At 39.2% G+C, this 18,811-nt stretch overlaps 1 protein-coding gene across 4 annotated transcripts; it reads right to left on the bottom strand.

The window, feature by feature from the left end:
• Nucleotides 1-1,222: 1,222 nt before the first annotated feature.
• On the bottom strand, nucleotides 1,223-10,716 carry CAV2 (caveolin 2). 4 transcript variants are annotated; one of them, XM_025380291.1, is made up of 4 exons: nucleotides 10,617-10,716; nucleotides 10,031-10,121; nucleotides 9,515-9,702; nucleotides 1,223-3,806 (listed from the first exon to the last, which is right to left on the bottom strand). In XM_025380291.1, exons 1-4 carry the CDS (start codon nucleotides 10,649-10,651, stop codon nucleotides 3,656-3,658), a joined length of 465 nt encoding a protein of 154 aa, XP_025236076.1. In that variant the 5' UTR covers nucleotides 10,652-10,716; the 3' UTR covers nucleotides 1,223-3,655. The 4 variants fall into 4 exon arrangements, 3 of the variants coding, with proteins under 3 accessions (XP_025236076.1, XP_025236075.1, XP_025236077.1); XM_025380290.1 differs by lacking the exon at nucleotides 10,617-10,716 and adding an exon at nucleotides 10,260-10,314 and having other exon boundaries at nucleotides 10,031-10,201; XM_025380292.1 differs by lacking the exon at nucleotides 9,515-9,702 and having other exon boundaries at nucleotides 10,031-10,627.
• Nucleotides 10,717-18,811: the final 8,095 nt, after the last annotated feature.

Here is an 18,811-nt window from a genome sequence, read left to right as displayed (position 1 = left end):
CAAGGAGATGAAAAGTCAGCCCTCCTTGTCTGAGGGTTTTGCATCTTGCAATACTCTATTTTGGATCCAGTTTGGTGGTAGATGAGGAACCTGTGGATACGGAAGGCTAACTGTATTTACTGAAAAAAAATCTGAGCATAAGTGAACTGCACAGTTCAATCCCATGTTGTTAAAGGTTCAATAGCAAATTCTAATTAAGATATAAAGTAACTACTTTTTTGAGAAATTCATAACAATAATGAAGACTTACAATTGATAAAAATCTTAGGATCTCTGTTTTAACGAATTGAGGCCAAATACAGTCTCACAATCAATGGAAGGGTGAAAAGTATATGCATTAATTATTGTATTTATAGCACACCTATCCTGTAATTGATTAAAAATTCACTGATTAAAAAAAATGTTTTTGGATTGGACAGTTAGGTTGGTTTTCATATACATAGCCAAGTCTTCATCCTATTGAAGTCACAGAAAACAATGAGATGGGAAGCTCCGGAGAGACCATTTAGTTCAATTCTTTCATTAACGATAAGAAAACTGAGAACCCGAGGGGATACACCTCAATAATGGCAAGGCTGAGACTGGAATCCAGTTGCCTGACTTATACGGCAGGGCTTTTTTCACTACACTCCAGCAACTTTCCAAGAAAGGCATCAAAATAAATTAATGGGATGTGGATGACTATCAAAAAGATGAATTTTAAAAGTTCCTCAAAACTATAAAGAACATTTTAAAAAGCCAAGCACCTGCTTTATTATTATAGGTTGGTCATTTTTCCAGATGAACTGACAAGAAAATGTATGCCAACATCAGCAACTACTCTTTACATACTCACTTTCCAAAAATAATTTTGGACTCTAGTCTAGCTTCATAGTACAGGTATCCAAGTACATGTGATTTATATTGTTACTTTCTTATTTTAAAAATTGGAAACAGAAATTTCAGTTTATTTAGGATTAGCAAGAAAAGACTTTATAAAAAAGAAGAAGTATGGTGGGTGTGTGAACAGGCTATTTTATACTATTTATCTTATGACAGAAAATTTATATGGAACCTCTTTAAGTGCTGGAAAACAAATAATTCAAGTACTAATGTAATTATTTTTAAAAATACATTCCAAATAAGCAATAACTAATGTATTTATTATTTTGAGTTTTTAATAAGGTAAAAATAGGTAGGAAATGTTCCATATTTACTGTAATAAAAGCAATACACACATTTATAGGCTTTTAGAAAATTTATTATGAATTCTGAGGAAGTCTGCTCATCATAGACCTCCCTCAGCCCCAAATAAAACAAACAACATGTTTGTACATAAAAGCTGGATTTACTTGGTACAAAATTTGAGTCTTTGAAAAAAATACTTAATGGAAAATCTCAATAAAAATTCATTTTGAAAGTAACCAGTACTGTTCAGAAATAAGGAAGTCACATATTACTTGTTAGAAGTCACACAGTTTTATTACAGAATTATGTGTATATATTTTGGGTTTAAAACTTGCCAATAGCTATTTGAAAGAAGTTCCCAATTTATTAAAATAGATATTTTATTAATCAAATGTTTTTGGTTTATCAACATATCCAAATGTTTAAAAAATGTTTTTCAATACAAAACATAACTATAAAGTCATGAGACTGATTGACCTTTTAAACTAACATAATAAAATCTATATGGTCAAAATGAGTGGTAGTGCTTTAAGGTAATGATTATGTGTCCCATCTAAGGATGCCACAATGGCCTAGGGCAGTTTTGAAATGTCTCTTTGCAACTACCTTCAAAAGGGTATGAGCTTCATAATTTAATCATTCATTTGATTTGGTCCCCAATAGTATTCCAGTTCAATCATCATTTATATTCACCAGTCCTGGAGATTTTGAAAAATCTTATTAATCTTATTTGTCACTTACAAGGGTACTCAAAGAAATGTCAATTCAGGTTCTGATGGTAATTCAAGCATTTACACACTTTTAAGATGTGTACATTTTAGTAATTACTCACATTATAAAGTTTTTTTTGGTATATGTCTATCATTTTGAAATAATGAAATTTTTCTTTTTTCTTTTCTTTTCTTTCTTTCTTTCTTCTTTTTTTTTTTTTGAGACAGACTCTTGCTCTGTTGCCAGGCTGGAGTGCAGTGGCACACTGCAACCTCTGCCTCCTGGGTTCAAGCAATTCTGCTGCCTCAGCCTCCCAAGTAGCTGTGACTACAGGTGCACGCCACCATGCCAACTAATTTTTTTTGTATTTTTAGTAGAGACGAGGTATCACCATGTTGGCCAGGATGGTCTTGATCTCCTGACCTCATGATCTGCCCACCTTGGCCTCCCAAAATGCTGGGATTACAGGTGTGAGCCACCTTGCCCGGCCCAGAAATAAGGAGATTTTTCAAAGCAACATGATTCATCACAGTGAAATAGGACTCCACAGTTCAAAATGACAAGAACAACTTTATCCTGTGTTACATACCCATATTAGAGAACATCTTAAAAGTTTGCAGCTGTTAGTTTTTAGTTTATGCCTGTAGTTCAGTAGCCCAACAAGTTGACAACTCTCCTGTCTCTCTACATGAATCACTGTAGTTGAAATGGTACTAAAGTATCAGAAGTAACCTTTACTGTAAAATGTTAAATAGCACCAATATTACCTGAAAGTAAAGTGAAGCATTAATAGGAATGCTGACACAGGTTTAATTTCTAACTACTAGAGAGAAAGCATCTTCTAGACAAAATACTATTTAGATGTGAATTATTTTAAGATCACAGCCAGATAAATGTCAGTCATAAAACATTTCAGATTTTGCTTGGAAAAGTTAGAAAAGAAAGCTTTGTATATAGCTCTTTTATATTTTATTTCCAAAGAAGATGTATAAATGTTTACATAATCAAAACAGTGCAATCTTACCAATGAAGTTTACCTTGTGGGAGCTACATTTACTTATTTCATATATTAGTTCAACAACATAAATATAATATAAATGCTTTTAAGCAATCTGATTAGAGCAACATTTATATTAAGTACAAAATATACAGTAAAATGAAACATCTTGTTAAATAGGCCTGTAGGAAAACAATACTTTAAAGGAATACATTTTCATGAATCTATTTTCACATTTATTTGTTTTATTGTATCTGATAGTTACTATAATCATTGTGTGCTTTTGTTACTGCAGTTTCCAGGATCATTGTATATTCTAAGTATACCAGTGACTATATATGTAAAGGTAATTTAAAAAGTATTACTCCCAGAGTAAAAACAAACAAACAAACAAACAAACAGATAAGAAATCTTATTTTTAATGGGAAGTTGTGCATAAAACTATTGTAGTATTTTGATAGAAATGTCCCTTAATCATTATAAATCATCATTATAAAATTTATACTATTGTACTAAAGCAAAACTGCCTGCCTTTAAATCTAAGTGGTGTCAACTTATCGTATAATTCTGGTTACAAAGTTAGATACAAAATCTTTGGCTATTAATCAGAAAAGCATTATTTGAAAAGATCTGTCAATAAACATTTCTAAATGTGGTTGCTCATCTTAATAGTTTTCTTAATTAGAACACCTAGGAAATGAACAGAACAGTGGTGCTTTTATGTTATAACAACAAAGAAGTATTACAGTATCCGAATCTCCAGACCTGGGGTCCAAGTATTCAGTCCTGGCTCAGTTGCAGGCTGACAGAAGAGAAGCTTCGTCCTACGCTTGTACACAATGGAGCAATGAAAACATCTGTCACACTCTTCCATATTGTCTGCACTGAAGGCAGAACCATTAGGCAGGTCTTTACAAAAGGCATTAAAATCCTGGAGTGAAGGAAGAGAGATGTGTGAGGATTGTTGTTGTGACCAAATAAGGTCTCTCTTGTACATATATGAAGAGATACAACACTGACCCAATTTACTTAAATTTGGTTGAGCGTTTGAAATAAATAAATGAACAGTGATCACTGATAATGATTTGGGTTTTTTGTCCCCCTGATTCTCATGGAAATGTAGTCCCCAGTGTTGGAGGTGGGGCCGAGTGGGGATAATTGGATCATGAGGGTAGATGCCTCATGAATGGCTTAGTGCCTGTGCCTGCCACCCCCTTGATAATGTGAGTTCTCAGTTTAAGTGAGATCTGGTTGATTAAAAGAGTCTGGGATCTCCCCATTCTCTCTCTTGCTCCCTCTCTTGCCATGTGACATGCCTGCTCCTCCTTTGCCTTCCACTATGAGTGGAAGCTTCCTGAGGTCCTTGCCTAAAGTAGATGCTGGCAGTGTGCTTCCTGTACAGCCCGCAGAACCGTGAGCAAAAATAAACCTCTTTTCTTTACAAATAACCCAGTCTCAGGTATTCATTCCTTCATAGTAATGCAAATGGACTAAAGTGATAAGATGCATAAAAATATGTTGCTTAAAAATATAGTCCTGTAGATAATAAACACTAATATTCTTTCTATTGGTGGCATGCTATCTGAAACAGTAAAACAAAAATAAATAAAACTGTGTCTTTATCTACCTGGTCTCTGCCAGTTAACATTAACCTGCTTAAGTCTTCGTATTTCCCTGAGGTTTTACTTCCTGATAGCCTTTCCTGTTGCCTCAGTCTATTTCCCTTTTCCTGGACCAGGCTAGATCGGATATTCCCTCATTGTATTTCTAAAGTACTGAAACAAACTTCTTAATCTTCACAAGTATCAAAAGGTATTATAAATAGATGCTGTATTTCTGTCTTTCCTATTAGAGTTTAAATTTTTTAAACAGTGAGGACATCCTTGACCCTTAGCAAATGTTTGAGCTAATATAAATTTATCATTCTTTTATGCCTTATGTTATTAACTATGCTTTATATTTTTAATTTTTCACAGTAATCACACACACTGAAAAGGGCTGTATGGTATAGTTGAAAGAGCCCTGAGATTGATGTTAGAACTTTTACACAAGAAAACTAGTCTATCCTGAAATTGTTATTTTTTTGCATGCTTGTTCCTAACAGAGCTACATATCCTTATGGTCCTCAGGATGGTTAATTTTATATGTAATTTTCCAAATAATGTTCTCTGTTGTAGTAATGTCCTCTGAGCACAAAAGTAGTTGTGAGATTTTCAGGCGCTGCTGGTAGCCTCAATGGAAGCTTTATTATTACCTGGGTGGGCGTAAGGGAGTCGGCTGATTTTCTTGGTTTGCTATTAAAATGACTTAAATTAGGGTCTGCTGTACTTAGCTCAAAATGAAGGAAATATTAGGCAGCTTTATGATTGATAGATATATTTTTAGAATATAGAATTATTCACATTGACTGTCTCCACAAATTATATTTGTGTTTTGTTTCAAGTGCTAAATACATGAAACATTTTTATATAATAGGAAAATTAATTACTAGGTGTTTCAGAGATAAATAGCTGAATAGACACCTCAATGATGGCAACTTTAGACTTTCTTTTTTTTTTTCTTTTTTTTTTTTTTTTTGAGACGGAGTCTCGCTCTGTCACCCAGGCTGGAGTGCAGTGGCCGGATCTCGGCTCACTGCAAGCTCCGCCTCCCGGGTTCACGCCATTCTCCTGACCTCGTGATCCGCCCGTCTCGGCCTCCCAAAGTGCTGGGATTACAGGCTTGAGCCACCGCGCCTGGCCTAGACTTTCTATTCTATTATATTTCTCACTTGATGTGTGGTCTTGGGCATGTTGCTACAAATAAAAGTGTCAACAGGAGATTTCACAGAACTGGCTATGAGGATTGACATGTATTATGTACCTCTGAAATGTCTGTATGATGCCGTCATTATAATGTACAATAAATAGACCTATTTTAAAGGCAGAATATATAATGAAAATAACTATAACAAAATAACCTCAAAGTGGCCTTTTTCCTCTCTCTCTTTCTTTTTTTTTCTTTCTTTTCTTCCTTCCTTCCCTCCTCCCTTCCTCCCTCCCTCTCTTCCCTTCCTTCCTTCCTTCTTTTCTTTCTTTCTTTCCCTTTCTTTCTTCCTTTCTTTTTTCTTTTTTTCTTTCTTTCCCTCTTTTCTTTCTTTCTTTCCCTCCTCCCTTACTCCCTTACTCCCTCCCTCTCCTTCCTTCCTTCCTTCCTTCCTTCCTTCCTTCTTTCCTTCCTTCCTTCCTTCCTTCCTTCCTTCCTTCCTTCCTTCCTTCCTTCCTTCCTTCCTTCCTCTCTTTCTCTCTCCCTTTCTCCCTTTCTCTCTTTCTTTCTCTCACTCTGTCGCCCAGGCTGGAGTGTAGTGATGTGATCTCGGCTCACCGCAACCTCCGCCTCCCGTGTTCAAGTGATTCTCCTGCCTCAGCCTCCCTGAGTAGTTGGGTTCATGGGCACTTGCTACTATGCTTGCCTACTTTTTGTATTTTTAGTAGAGACAGAATTTCACCATGTTGGCCAGGCTGGTCTTGAATTCCTGACCTCAAGTGATCTGCCCAGCTTGGCCTCCCAAAGTGCTGGGATTACAGGCAAGAGTCACTACTCCTGGCCAGAATACAATGTACTTTCTATTCTTCCTTAGGCTAATAAATTTTCTATCTCCATGACTCCTTAGATCTTTGTGTCCTAAAAGGGAATTTAGCACATGTCAAAAGTGAATCTTCTTGTTTCAGCAAAGCAGTTACCCACATTCGAGGAGTTCAGTTTATAGGGCGTTGTTAACTCATTCGATTTTATTTTTGTTTACTTGTGTTCCCTAATTTGGGAGCAGAGAATCTAATGATCCTCTGATATCAAACTTAAGTTGTGTTCTCAACATCACAAATAGTTTAGCTTCTGAAACTCCAGGCAGTTCTGATTGACCCCAAATTTGGTTGAGGCTCAATGTGACCAAACACTTAAGTAAATGTTATAATCTATAAGATTATATATTCCTCCCTTGGATAATAAGACCATAGGATAGAAACTTTTATTTAGTGTTGTAGTAATGGTAGTGTCATGCAGATTTCAATCATAGCAATTTACTGTACGAAAACTGTCTTCTAGAAATGATATTGCTACTATTGCATTTCCATCAGTTGGACATTTGTTTGCTTTGCATCCCAGCAAAAATAAGGGATATGGGTGCTCCAGCCACATTTGTTTGGTTATGATTCACTTATGACCAATAACCTGTGTTTAACAAACGGCAGCTATCTCTGTCTGACTGTAGTATGGAATCCAGCTAATTCACTGATTCCTAATGACCTGTACTTCCGGTCTAGGATCCAACACCACCAGACTTCTGTGTTTTATTGTTGTTGTTTGTTCGTTTAAAGGATCTAAAATCCGATCTGTTTTAATGTTGTGACATGGTTCAAATTTCCATTACTGCATATTTTCATACCTTTGATCACCACTAACTTTTTGGTAAAAACAATACACAAGCCCCTGCTTTAAAAAAATAGATAAAAAGAAAACCAAAAAATGGTTTGCCCAAATGGGTTTGCAATTCTGTAAGGTCTGTCCTTGATCTGGTCTTATCACGTCATGGAAATGCAATCTATTAATGATAAACCTATTTTATCAAGGCATAAGCTAACTTTTAAGCATTCTTGTTTGAAATTACTCCTCTACTTGCAATCACAGCTGCCTGGTGACAAACATCTGACAGTTAAATATTAATGCCCCACATAGATATAATTAAAAAAACAAGCTGTAGTTAAATACCTTTTATGTGGCTAAAAAATGGTGCATTGATGATTCACCAATTGAAGTACTATACAAAAACACCTCCCATTCTCAGAAGAGCCAGCTGGAAGGAGGCATTGCTTGGTTAATTGTAGTTTTACTTATATTTTTCCACCATTTAGTAAATGAGAAACTTCTTCTTCTTTTTTTTTTTTTTTTTTCAAATTCTTTCACAAAAGCTTTGGGAAGTCTAGCTTTGTTGACTATAAATATGGTACTATACATTTCCAAATAGCTTCGTAGCCAGCATTTCACAATATGCTATGCGGTCACTAGTTTTTCACAGTTTTGAAAGTGAGAAAACTGACATAGAGGTTAGATGATTAGTTTTAGTTAATTGGGAATCCCAAATCTTATGCGCCAACTTAGGCATCTTAAAAAAAATTCATGTGCCAATGTCAGAATATAACTATCCATTTGACCTCCACAAAGCTGATCATGTACAAAGGCAAACATTTTCATTTCTCTGGCAATCTTGGCACCTTCAACATAGTTTAATTGTTTACAACCTTCAGTGATAAAATTAAATTGGCGTTCTTTGTCTATCCTTTACTTATTTGGTGAATTTTCATTTATCCTTTAAAAGTCTTTTTTGACTCCCTTCCCTCTTCAAAGCCTTGTCTGTTCTTCCCTCTTTGTCAGTTGACAAAGTGTTTTCTCAGCATGCTTTCTGTACCTAGCCAGCTGCCCTGATAGGCCATGACTAAGCTGAAGACAGACCCTATCTCTCATTTACCTTGGCCCAGTGTCCAGCACAAACTAAGCACTCAATCAATTTAGTTTGTTGAACTAACTAGCTAGCTAACTACTAAAGAAATTAAGATTCAGGTGGTATAGAGGAATAAAGAATAATTTGGTACCTTCTAACAGTGAACACTGAGCATAGATCAGGGTATGGAATATCATATAAAGTGTAAGAAAGACATGGAAGTACCTCAGGTTATACTTTTCACGAGGACTAACCTGAAGCACTAGCGTGACAACTGTCGTGATACTGGGGATGATCTGAATACTCTTCCTCTCAGATTAAAGTGGATATTTTCTAATACAACAATATTTATTGGTAAAATATGACATTTTCCTTAAAAAACTTAAAAGAGGCTTAAGAATGTTCTCTACAGTTTAGGACACATTTTGAGTATGAATAGAGTTACTCAAAACATCCTATCAATATCCAGGGGGCTTCCATATTTCTTTCCCCTTTAACTAGATGCCACTTCCATTTGTGTTTCATCAGTGAAAAAGTAATTTGGAGGCCTCATTCATTATCCCGCAGCTGGAGTTTTCATTCGTTTGTACTGGGGGACCCTTGCCTTAACTGCACACACCTCCCTTTCCTCTGGGTCCCATCCTTGCCATCTGCCAGGGGCAAAGTTGAAGCAGCCCCTCCACAGCACTGCTCAACCAGGTCTGATATCCTGGTCCAATTCTACTGTCAGCGGCATTCTGCTCAGAGATTACTTTTGTTTTACCCCAGGCACAGGTAGTGACTGAATAAAAGGTAATGAAAGAAATAAGAGCCCTGCCTAGAACTGCAGGCACGAGTCACAACAGGGCCCTGAAAGCAGCCTGTGGCAAGAAGTATGGCTTCCAGGTACCCGCCTCCACACTCAGCCCAGCCTTATGTATGCAAGGAAAATCACACCCCAGGAAAGACCGACATTCTTTCTCCTGTTGAAACTCCAAGCCCAAACTGTTATTCTAAAGGAAGCGCATGGCCTTTCAAGGCCTTCCAGTTCTTCCTACCGCTTGGGAACTGATGCGCGTTCCTCCTCCTGCCGCCGGCCTGGGATAAGGGGAGAGCAGGGGGCAGGTGGCGCAGAATATGCCCATGTTTCAGAAAGCTGGTCCACCCTGTGTGCCCCGTCTCACCAGATGTGCAGACAGCTGAGGGTGGCAAAGAGAATTCCCGCAATGAAGGCCAGGGGAATGGCCAGGAACACCGTCAGGAACTTGTACATTACGTATTTGCTGATTTCAAAGAGGGCATGGCTGCAGATCCACACTTTGTCAAAGGAGTGCGTAGTCACCGGCTCTGCGATCACATCCTCGAAGCCCAGCTGCGGAGACAGGACGCAGGGACCCGGAACCGTCAGCGGACCTGCCGCCCTGGGAACCGGGAGCGCTCTGGGCGGGGGAAGCAGGAGGGAAGGACGTGCTAGGGCATCCCCCTCTTCTCTTAGGGTCACGGTGGGCGCACAGGAACCTGGCTAAGAATTCCTGTCTACGCAGGCGGCCCGGTGGCGCGTGGGACCGGGGGAGGGTGCGGGTCTCAGACCCTGCAGGGCCGATCCAGTGGCGAGGGTGGGACGGGGTGGGGCGGGGCTGAGGGGCGCCCGCACCTCCCGGCCTCAGCGGGAACCTGGGCCCGCCCGCCCCGGGCTTCACCTTGAGATGCGAGTTGAGCCGGTGGGGATCCCGGTCCTGGCCCGAGTCCGCGAACTTCTCGGGGTCGGCGTACTCGAGGCCGCTGTGGTGGCTGTAGGAGTCGTCGTCCATGAAGAGCTGCACGTCCGCCTTCTCCGTCTCCAGTCCCATAGCGGCCTTGGTGCGCAGCCGCTGCAGCCCGGCTGGCGCGGTGCGGCTCCGGGTCCGCGCGGCCTCCCCTTCCCGTAGCGCCCGGCCCCGCCCCGCCTCGCCTCTCCCAGCGCGGCCCGGGCAGCGGCCGCTTCCCGCTGCGGGCTCCAGCCCCGAGCCCTGCAGTCTCCAGCCCCGCCCCGGCGCCCCGCCGCCCCTCCCCGCCCGCCTCCCCGGCCGGGGCGCTGGGAACCGTCCCCACGAGTCACAGCGCCGGCCCTGCCGTGGGCGGCGACGCCAGCAGCTGGGACTAGGAGGGCCTCCTGGTCACCCTGCTAGGCGCCCGTACTGTCATGCCTCAGAGCTGGCAGGTCGTCCCAGGGATGACAAAGGCCTTCCTGGAGGGATGGAGCCTTGTGGTTAGGAGCGCGGGGTGCAGAAGCAGGTCTGTGCTCACCTCTGGCTGTGTTTGCCCTGCGTGCTTCGGCCCATGGTGCTGGTACTGAGCCCCTGGGAACCTCAGCTGCCTCCTTCGCAAAATGGGAGCTGTGGCACCTGCTTCAGAGGTGTCCGTGAGAATTAAATGTTAATTTCACGTAAAATTCTAACACACATGGCCCATGGCCCGTAACACACAGTGATAAACTTCCGATCAACGTTGTTGCTGCTGTACTGAAAGGTAAGGAGCCACAAAGTACCTGAGTGCTAGGTGACCTGTAAGTGCATGTGAAGTTGGGTAGGCGAGCGCCCTGGCCCTAGAGTTTGTGCCTTCAGCCCTGAAGGGTGAGGGGAGATCTACTTTTTTTTTACTTCCTAAACTACACCGTGTGTGTGTGTGTGTGTGTGTGTGTGTGTGTGTGTGTGGCGGAGTTTCGCTCTTGTTGCCCAGGCTGGAGTGCAATGGCGCGATCTCGGCTCATCGCAACTTCCGCCTCCCGGGTTCAAGCGATTCTCCTGCTTCAGCCTCCCAAGTAGCTGGGATTACAGGCAGCTGGGATTACCAGGCCCGGCTGATTTTGTAGTTTTAGTAGAGACGGGATTTCTCCATATTGGTCAGGCTGGTCTCGAACTCCTGACCTCAGGTGATCGGTCCTCCTTGGCCTCCCAAAGTGCTGGGATTGCAGGCCTGAGTCACCGCGCCCGGCCTCCACCTTTTAATTTTCCTTTGAACCAGACTCTCTTGAAAGATTCAGGAACCTCTAAGATGCAGTCACATCTGTGATTATCTTGTAGGCAGCACAGAAACAGAACCCTAGCACAAAGCCACATTGCAATGGATGAATTAGCCTGCTGACTACTCACGCAAAGGTTTTCAGAAGGGAGGAGTTTGCATGTTCATAAAGGGCTTTAGGGTCTGGCAAACATATACGTGTGTTTGGGGAGGAAGGGCACTTAGTAAAAATTTGCCAAAAGCAAAACAATGAGAACTAGGCTTGAGGTGCAGGTTGCTCAGAGCTCAAAGTAGGCATGTGGTAGGTATTGCTGGATACAGTGTATTTGTAGCTTGAACATATCGAATCCCTTTAGGTGAACTGGATTTGAAGAATTACTTCTTCCAAGAGAAAAAAAGATCATTTTTGAAACAGCAAAAATTACAGAAATAAAAAAGAACAGGAACAGAATGAGAAAAATGTTTTTGGGGTGGGAGGCGAAATTCAATATTTCTAACAAATAAAAAGTTTCCCTGCTGCTACCTCAGTATATGAATGGCAGTGTTGTAACCCTATGGAGTGTTACAGAGTTGAATCTCATGGCTATGGAACCCCTCCTCTCCCAGACATCACCCTGCTTGCCCATTCCCTTCTGTTTTACGTAGCTTTCCCACTTTTATTTGTGTTCAATCAATTCCAAAGTGATGACTTAGACATTCTACTCGTTGCATTTTCTGTGCTTCTCCACCTTGTCCTTTCTCCTGATGAGAATTGGAACTCTTCTAGAATTGTTGCCCAACAACTGTTCATTAAAGTGAATAGAAGACATGAATCCTTATGGGAATCCATAATATCAATTGTGAGGAACAGAAAAAAAAGAGATAATTTACATCCGAATACCATTTTATAAACATTTATTTTCCTTAAAATTATAATCCCAGATTTCAAGGTCTCACCCAAAGAAGAAAGTCACTCCCATAGAACGAGAGTGGACTTACGTAGTGGGTAAAAATCTGACATTAGCACTTCTTATAATTCTTTGTCCTCATTATATTTACATTTCCCATGGGATTATTAGGACATTTGAGAGTTATCACAAATAATTGACTTGTTTTCAGGAAGTGGCCAAGAGGACTATTTAGATGATAGCTCCTTTTGTAAAATGATAGGTATTTAAAAAAGGTGTCCCTAAAACCCATCTAAGTGAAACCCATCTGGATTTGTTGTATGCAGCATAGAACTTGAAAGGAGAGGATTCATTTATTCATCCATTTGCAATTTTTTATTGAACAATCTCCTCTCCCATGGGTCAGATCTGGTGAGGTTCTTATTTTGATGAAATTCTTATCCATTTCAGCATTTTAATACATAAGATTTTTTTGAAAGAAGCTACAAAAATGATTTTGCTTATCCTATTGTTTAGTGTTTAGATAAGGTTAGTTATATGGTTTGGATTTGTGTCCCTGCCGAATCTCATGTGGAACTGTAATCCCCAGTGTTGGAGGTGGGGCTTGGTGGGAGGTGATTGGAGATTGGATCTTGGGGGCAGAGTTCTTAGGAATGGTTTAGCAACCACCCCCACTGCCATCCCCGCCCTCGACCCCGCAGTTGGTACTGTATAGTGAGTGAGTTCTCATTAGATCTTGTCCTTCAAAAATGTGTGGCTCCTTCCCCTCACCTTTCTTTGGCTCCTTCTGTGATCATGTGAAGTGCTACTCCCTGTTTCCCTTCAGCCATGAATGTAAGTTTCCTGAGGCCTCCCCAGAAGCTGAGCAGATGCCATCATAATGTTGTACAGTCAGTGGAACTGTGAGCCAACTAAACCTCTTTTCTTTATAAATTACCTAGTCTCAGGTATTTCTTTATAGCAGTGTGAGAACGGACTAACTAATATAGTTAGCTACTGTTTTTTTCATGGGGCTTAAACCAGAGTGATTCCCACAGCAATGGCATCTGTCCTTATGAACATATAGGAGAATTTACCAGGAAAGGGAAAAGAAAGGAGGTGGGTGGGTGCTAAATGGCTGAGCACATTCTAGTGTCTTCTGGACCACAGAATTACTCTCCAATAAGCACTTCCTACAGAGTTTAATTGCCCTGTAATCCAGAGAAATTAAAAAAATTATAATAAGTTCATACTGGTGCATTTATCTTCTGACTTATTATGTATCTTAGCTTCTGATAAGAGGGCTGTTCTTTAGATGGTGTATTAATATATTTTAGAAATAACAGTCTGATAATAGATTAGAATTTGTGAGAAGGATAGTTTATAACCATTTTGTTCCTCACTTCTTTCAGCACAGTGTCAATGGAAGAAGGTTATTTTTCTGGAGCATTGAAAATTGCATGGCAATGCTCTTATGAATAAAAATATCTATTTTTTTTCCGTTCAGCTTTTTTTTTTTTTTCCAAATCACAGATGTGTCATATTTTTTTCCCTGTATAACTCACATACAATTTTAGTCAGGGTCTGTTTTTCGAACTGCCTTTGAGAAAATTGGTATTAATGAAAATGCAGTAATAACTTCTTGATCTCACTATATGTTTTAATAATATTTAAAGCATTCGGATTAGACCAGGGTTTCTCAATCTCAACCCTATTGGCATTTTGGGCCAGATCATTTTTCCTTGTGAGAGGCTGTCCAGTCCATTGTAGGATGTTTAGCAGCATCCCTGGCATCTACCCACTAGATACCAATAACACTCCCAGTCATGACAGCCAAAGTATTTCCAAATGTTGCCAAATGTCCCCTGGGGAGCAAAATCACTTTTCCCCTTCTTTCCCAGGCTGAGAACCACTGAATAAGACAATGTTGAAACAGTGCTGTGTGAATTAGAAAAATTAAGCTCCAGCTCTTCATTTACAAATCCATGCTTAAGAGAAATCTCAGAATTGTATACCAATGTATTAGAAACTCCAGGGCTAGGCCTGACACAGTGGCTTATACCTGTAATCCCAGCTCTCTGGGTGGCTGAGGAGGCAGACATAGTGAGACCAAGTCTCTACAAAAAGTAAAAAACCTAGCCAGGTGTAGTGACAGACGCCTATAGTCCTAGCTACTAAAAGCCCAGGAGTTTGAGATTATAGAGTTTGAGGGCACAGAGCAAGGCCCATCTTAAAAAAAATAGAAAGAAACCCCATGTCTTTTTGAAATTAAACTTAAGAATATTTGTCATGTAAAATATTCAGAAGAACCTATTACCATTGACTAATTGCAAATGTTTCAATACAATGTTGGTATTAATGAATATATATTAACCCCCACTCCTTTCCCCTAGAGATCAACAGGGAGCAACTGCCAAGGCCTCAAGCCCTGTCTACCTTGCCTGGCCTCCTATACTTTCCTCACAGAGGGTAGGATTGTTTAAATGATTATATCTGGAAAAACAGAGGCTTGGGACTTCTTGATCTGTAAGATTCTATCTTAACATTATAAAACTCAGTGATTTTTGGCAATCTTCAGCAACTGAATAGCGTTTGCAAGTTTTAAGTGACCTTAACTGAGAAATCCATGGACTTGCTATTGGGAGAGCCAGGCAGTTGCTTACCAGGTTCTTCAAGCATCCCCTCCTAGGCTTGCTTACTGTTAGCAAGGACAAAGCTTGAGAAATTTGGAAGGACCTGCTGTTTCCGGCATAAGCCACTCTCTCTGTGGCTTTACATAAACTATTCCTTGCATAACTCCTGTCTGCTACTCCTTCTTTATCAATGCATCTTTTAATTTCCTCCTTCTACCCTCCAACTCACCCTCCACCTTCCACTATCTGCCCCCCCTTCCAACTGTCCCCCCACCTCCCCAATACAGAGGACATTTCCTCCACAAAAAAGTTTAAAGGAATAGATAAAAATGTCTGCTATTAAAGTTAGTCAATAATCAACTTTGCGGTGTGGTGCCAGATGGTTGCATGGTGTTTAATAAAAGTTTCTTCACTTTTTTCCCCCTGATTTACCACTTGTCTTTTTGTTCACAATTTGTGTAAAATAAGTCTTGCATCAGTGGACCAGGGAATTTTTAGCTTAATATTAAGAAACAGTAGCTTGTTGGTAATTGTTGCAAGCTTGATCTTCTGGCTGTTTCAGACAGCACCTTCTCTGGTCAAAAATCCCTCTCCATTTACCAGAATTTCCAGAATTAACTTTTGTTTGGCAATACCTGGCAATTAGAAATAAATGAGGAAGAAGGTACACTCTTGAAAAACCTGTATTCGCAGTTAGAGCTGGTAGGATAGGTCATTTCGTTCTCATTAAAAACAATGTATGACAATTAATTTTAGATTTATGTTATCCTGTGTTCCATAAGTAAAGGATGTTCCTGTTTAATCTTTTGAGTATCCCATGGATTTATGAAATACTGTATATACAAATAAGACATCTCTATAGGACGTTGATATTTTATCTTTGCAGAACATGAAATGGGCACTAATTAACTTTGTGCACTGTTAAGTTAAACTCTCAATGAGTACAACTGCTTCTGTGTTCAAGTGGAAATATCATTTCTACTAAGCTGCAGAGTTAAATGTTTTCCAAACACCAACTGAAATGTGCACAGCAAGATTATTAGTTGCTAAAACAACGGATCTAGAGGTTGTTTTGGACAAAACATTTATTATAGCTCAGTTTGAAGCCTTTGTGTTCCCTAATCTTCTTTCTTTTTACAAATGTTATTCTATTTTTTATTTAGAGTTAATACAAGTTTTAAAAACTAACATAGCTAATCTACTACATTAGCCAAGAGAGAAAAAAATGGGAAGACTTTTTTTTTCAACAAATTTTAGCCTTATTGCATATTTCCAATACAAAAATAAGAGCAAAAGTACAGAATGCCTTCCACCTGGATCTTGCAAATTATGGCTTTGGTGTCTATCAGGTGACGTTTAATGCTTGAGAGAATCATTTATGAGTAAAGAGCAAAGAGAATCCAACTGCACAAAGCAGATGGAAGACTGGGATGCAGCCAAGGGGTTGGGCAGAAGAATTTTTAGATTATATTTTCCTAACAATAAATATCTGGGAAGATTTTTGTTTCCAGAGAGTTTACTAAAAAAAAGTTAGTCTATTTCTGTTCTGTGGCTACACAAAATAGTAAGGCAGATTTCTACAATACATAAAGGCATAAAATAGGCAATTTAGATGTCTGTATCTACTCTTTCTGGGCCACTGAAGCTCAGTGAGACCCTTGGTGTCTGCCAACTGCTTATTAAGGTCTCAGTTTCTTGTTTAGAACAGCCTAAAGATTGGATCTACAGGTAGTTAATAAAGAAAGTACTCTTTTAAATACATTGTAAATAAGACTGTTGACATTATTGAGTGTCTGAATGAAGTAATTCTTCTCTCGTTAAACAATTACTAAATGGATAAATGTCTTATTTCAAAAGCAACTTTAGTAGATGTTTGCATTTTTTTAAAAAAAAAGAGGAGGAAGAGTAGAATCCTTCAAAGCCTTCGGAATATTCTCTTCATGCTAACCTTGAAAGAAACAACATTTTACTGAAATATGCATTATTTTCTATAACATCTGTATTTATGTTACCATTTCACTTTTGGGAAATGATAACAATTATGTGTCAAATAGAGTGGTTCCCCCCTGCTTCATAATAGTGAAAATACATTAAATTCTGCTTGTTACTTATTGTCCATCGATATATGTTCATATAATTACACACAGTACTAAAAGGTATGCCTTTTTACCTTTTAAAAAGCATTGCGGTCATTGGAAACTCTTGGATAAACAAGTCGCTGGAAATAAACTTAGATAGTAAAACATTGTGGTCCTGAAAAACTGCACACTACTTTATTTGGAAATAGTAGAATTTGCAGAATGTTGCTATAAAGGGCATGCTACTCAAATTACTTGGTTCTGAAGACTTTTACTATGAAAGCAAAGTATTTTCTGAAGGAGTAGAGCACAAATAGCTAAATGTTTGGGGCAAAAATAGAGTTATTATATTATCATTTTGTAAAATCCTCTCCAGTTTCACCATGTGTGTATTGCATGTTTAAAAAATGGTATAACATGAGAAATGAGAGATGTCGAATGACTAACTGATAGGTTTAAATGACTTAAAAGTGTAGAATGCTGATTATTTACCACAGTTGGGCTGTTCTTTAGGAAAAGAACAAAATCCAGAAAATTTCTTTTAGGCATAGGGAGGTGTTTTAGGATACTAAAACCTGCTTTAGAAGACTGCACTCCTGTCACAAATCTTATTTTCCCCTAAATTTCTTCAGTGTTTACTTGTTAGTGTATCTTTTTCTGCCAGGGAAAGTGTTTGATGATATAAATGTTCCCCTTTCTTCCCCTTTTCTCCTGCTCCTTCTTCTCTGTTTCTTGCATTCTTGTTTTCTTCCTTTTCAAAATAATTGCTTGTCCATTCATAACATCTCAGAGTTGGGAAGAGCTTAGAGGCTCTAGACCAATGATCCGCTCGTCCATGAATCTTCACAGTGGCCATACAGGCTCTGCTGGAATATTTTGGCAATAGAGAATTACCTTATTAAGCAACTCAAATATCATTGTTAGAAAATTTTGTGCTATTTTGTATCAGGATTTATTTTTCTGATTCTCTCTCTCTCTCTCTCTCTCTCTCTCTCTCTCTCCATCCATCCGTCCATCTACCTATCATCTCGTCTTAATTCTGCCTTTTGTAGTTTTTTAAGAAAAAGGTGTTAAATGTCAGCCCTTGAAGTGTTTGAAGGTAGATTTTAAACACCAGTCCCTCTCCCCACTTTATCTCTTTTCTAGCTGAGCAGCTCCATTTCTTTCAGTTGTTTTTCATGTGTCACTGTTTCCAAATATTTCTTGTAATTTTCTTTTTCTCTGAAGCTGTTCCCCTATCTTGTGACACTTGGTCTGGGGTTGGAACAGCATAGGATAAAATAAGAAAACTATATTACCTTCTTTGTATTGATCTCTAGACTGATTTTTTCTTTTCTTTTCTTTTTTTGGCTGCTGCATCTTATTGTTGAATCAAATGCATCTCATTTGAAATGAAATCTTTATGTCTTTTGTATTTTGGTTAGGTCACACTGTTAGTATGAAACAATTGATTATTTGAACCTAAGGCAACTACTTATTCCTACTCTATTTTATCATGCTTTGAGTTTCCTTTTACACTGTTTTCTGTGTATTATTTCACAGTTAATCTGTGTGTTTGTTTACACCTCTATTCATGGTCACTGATAAAATGTTGAATAAGGAAGGGCTGAGAACAGACTTATGAGGCATTCCAATTTAATGGCTATAAATACCATCTATATACTGACAAGTTCTAAATGTATAGTTCTAGCTGTTTTCAAGCTTCAAATTGATATATCCTGCTGACAACTTTGACATCTCAGATTTCCTATGCCCCAAAACCTACCTGTGGACTCCCATCCCCAAATCTAATCATTCTGTGTTCACACAGTCAGTCAACCTCAAACCCTATGTGTTAGCTTTAATTCCTCCATTTCCCTCGTTAATTCTTCTCCAATGAGGTCTGTTAGTTCTACCTTCAAAAT

Source organism: Theropithecus gelada, chromosome 3 (assembly GCF_003255815.1).
Source record: "Theropithecus gelada isolate Dixy chromosome 3, Tgel_1.0, whole genome shotgun sequence".
Lineage (NCBI taxonomy): Eukaryota > Metazoa > Chordata > Mammalia > Primates > Cercopithecidae > Theropithecus > Theropithecus gelada.
This window is presented reverse-complemented; position numbering and strand designations above follow the sequence as displayed.

Coding starts and splice junctions, on each gene's coding strand:
- CAV2 (XM_025380290.1), bottom strand. CDS start 10,180: ATGGGACTGGAGACGGAGAAGGCGGACGTGCAGCTCTTCATGGACGAC. Junction 9,703..10,030: donor GGCTCAACTCGCATCTCAAG/GTGAAGCCCGGG, acceptor CTGTCTCCGCAG/CTGGGCTTCGAGGATGTGAT. Junction 3,807..9,514: donor CTCAGCTGTCTGCACATCTG/GTGAGACGGGGC, acceptor CCTTCACTCCAG/GATTTTAATGCCTTTTGTAA.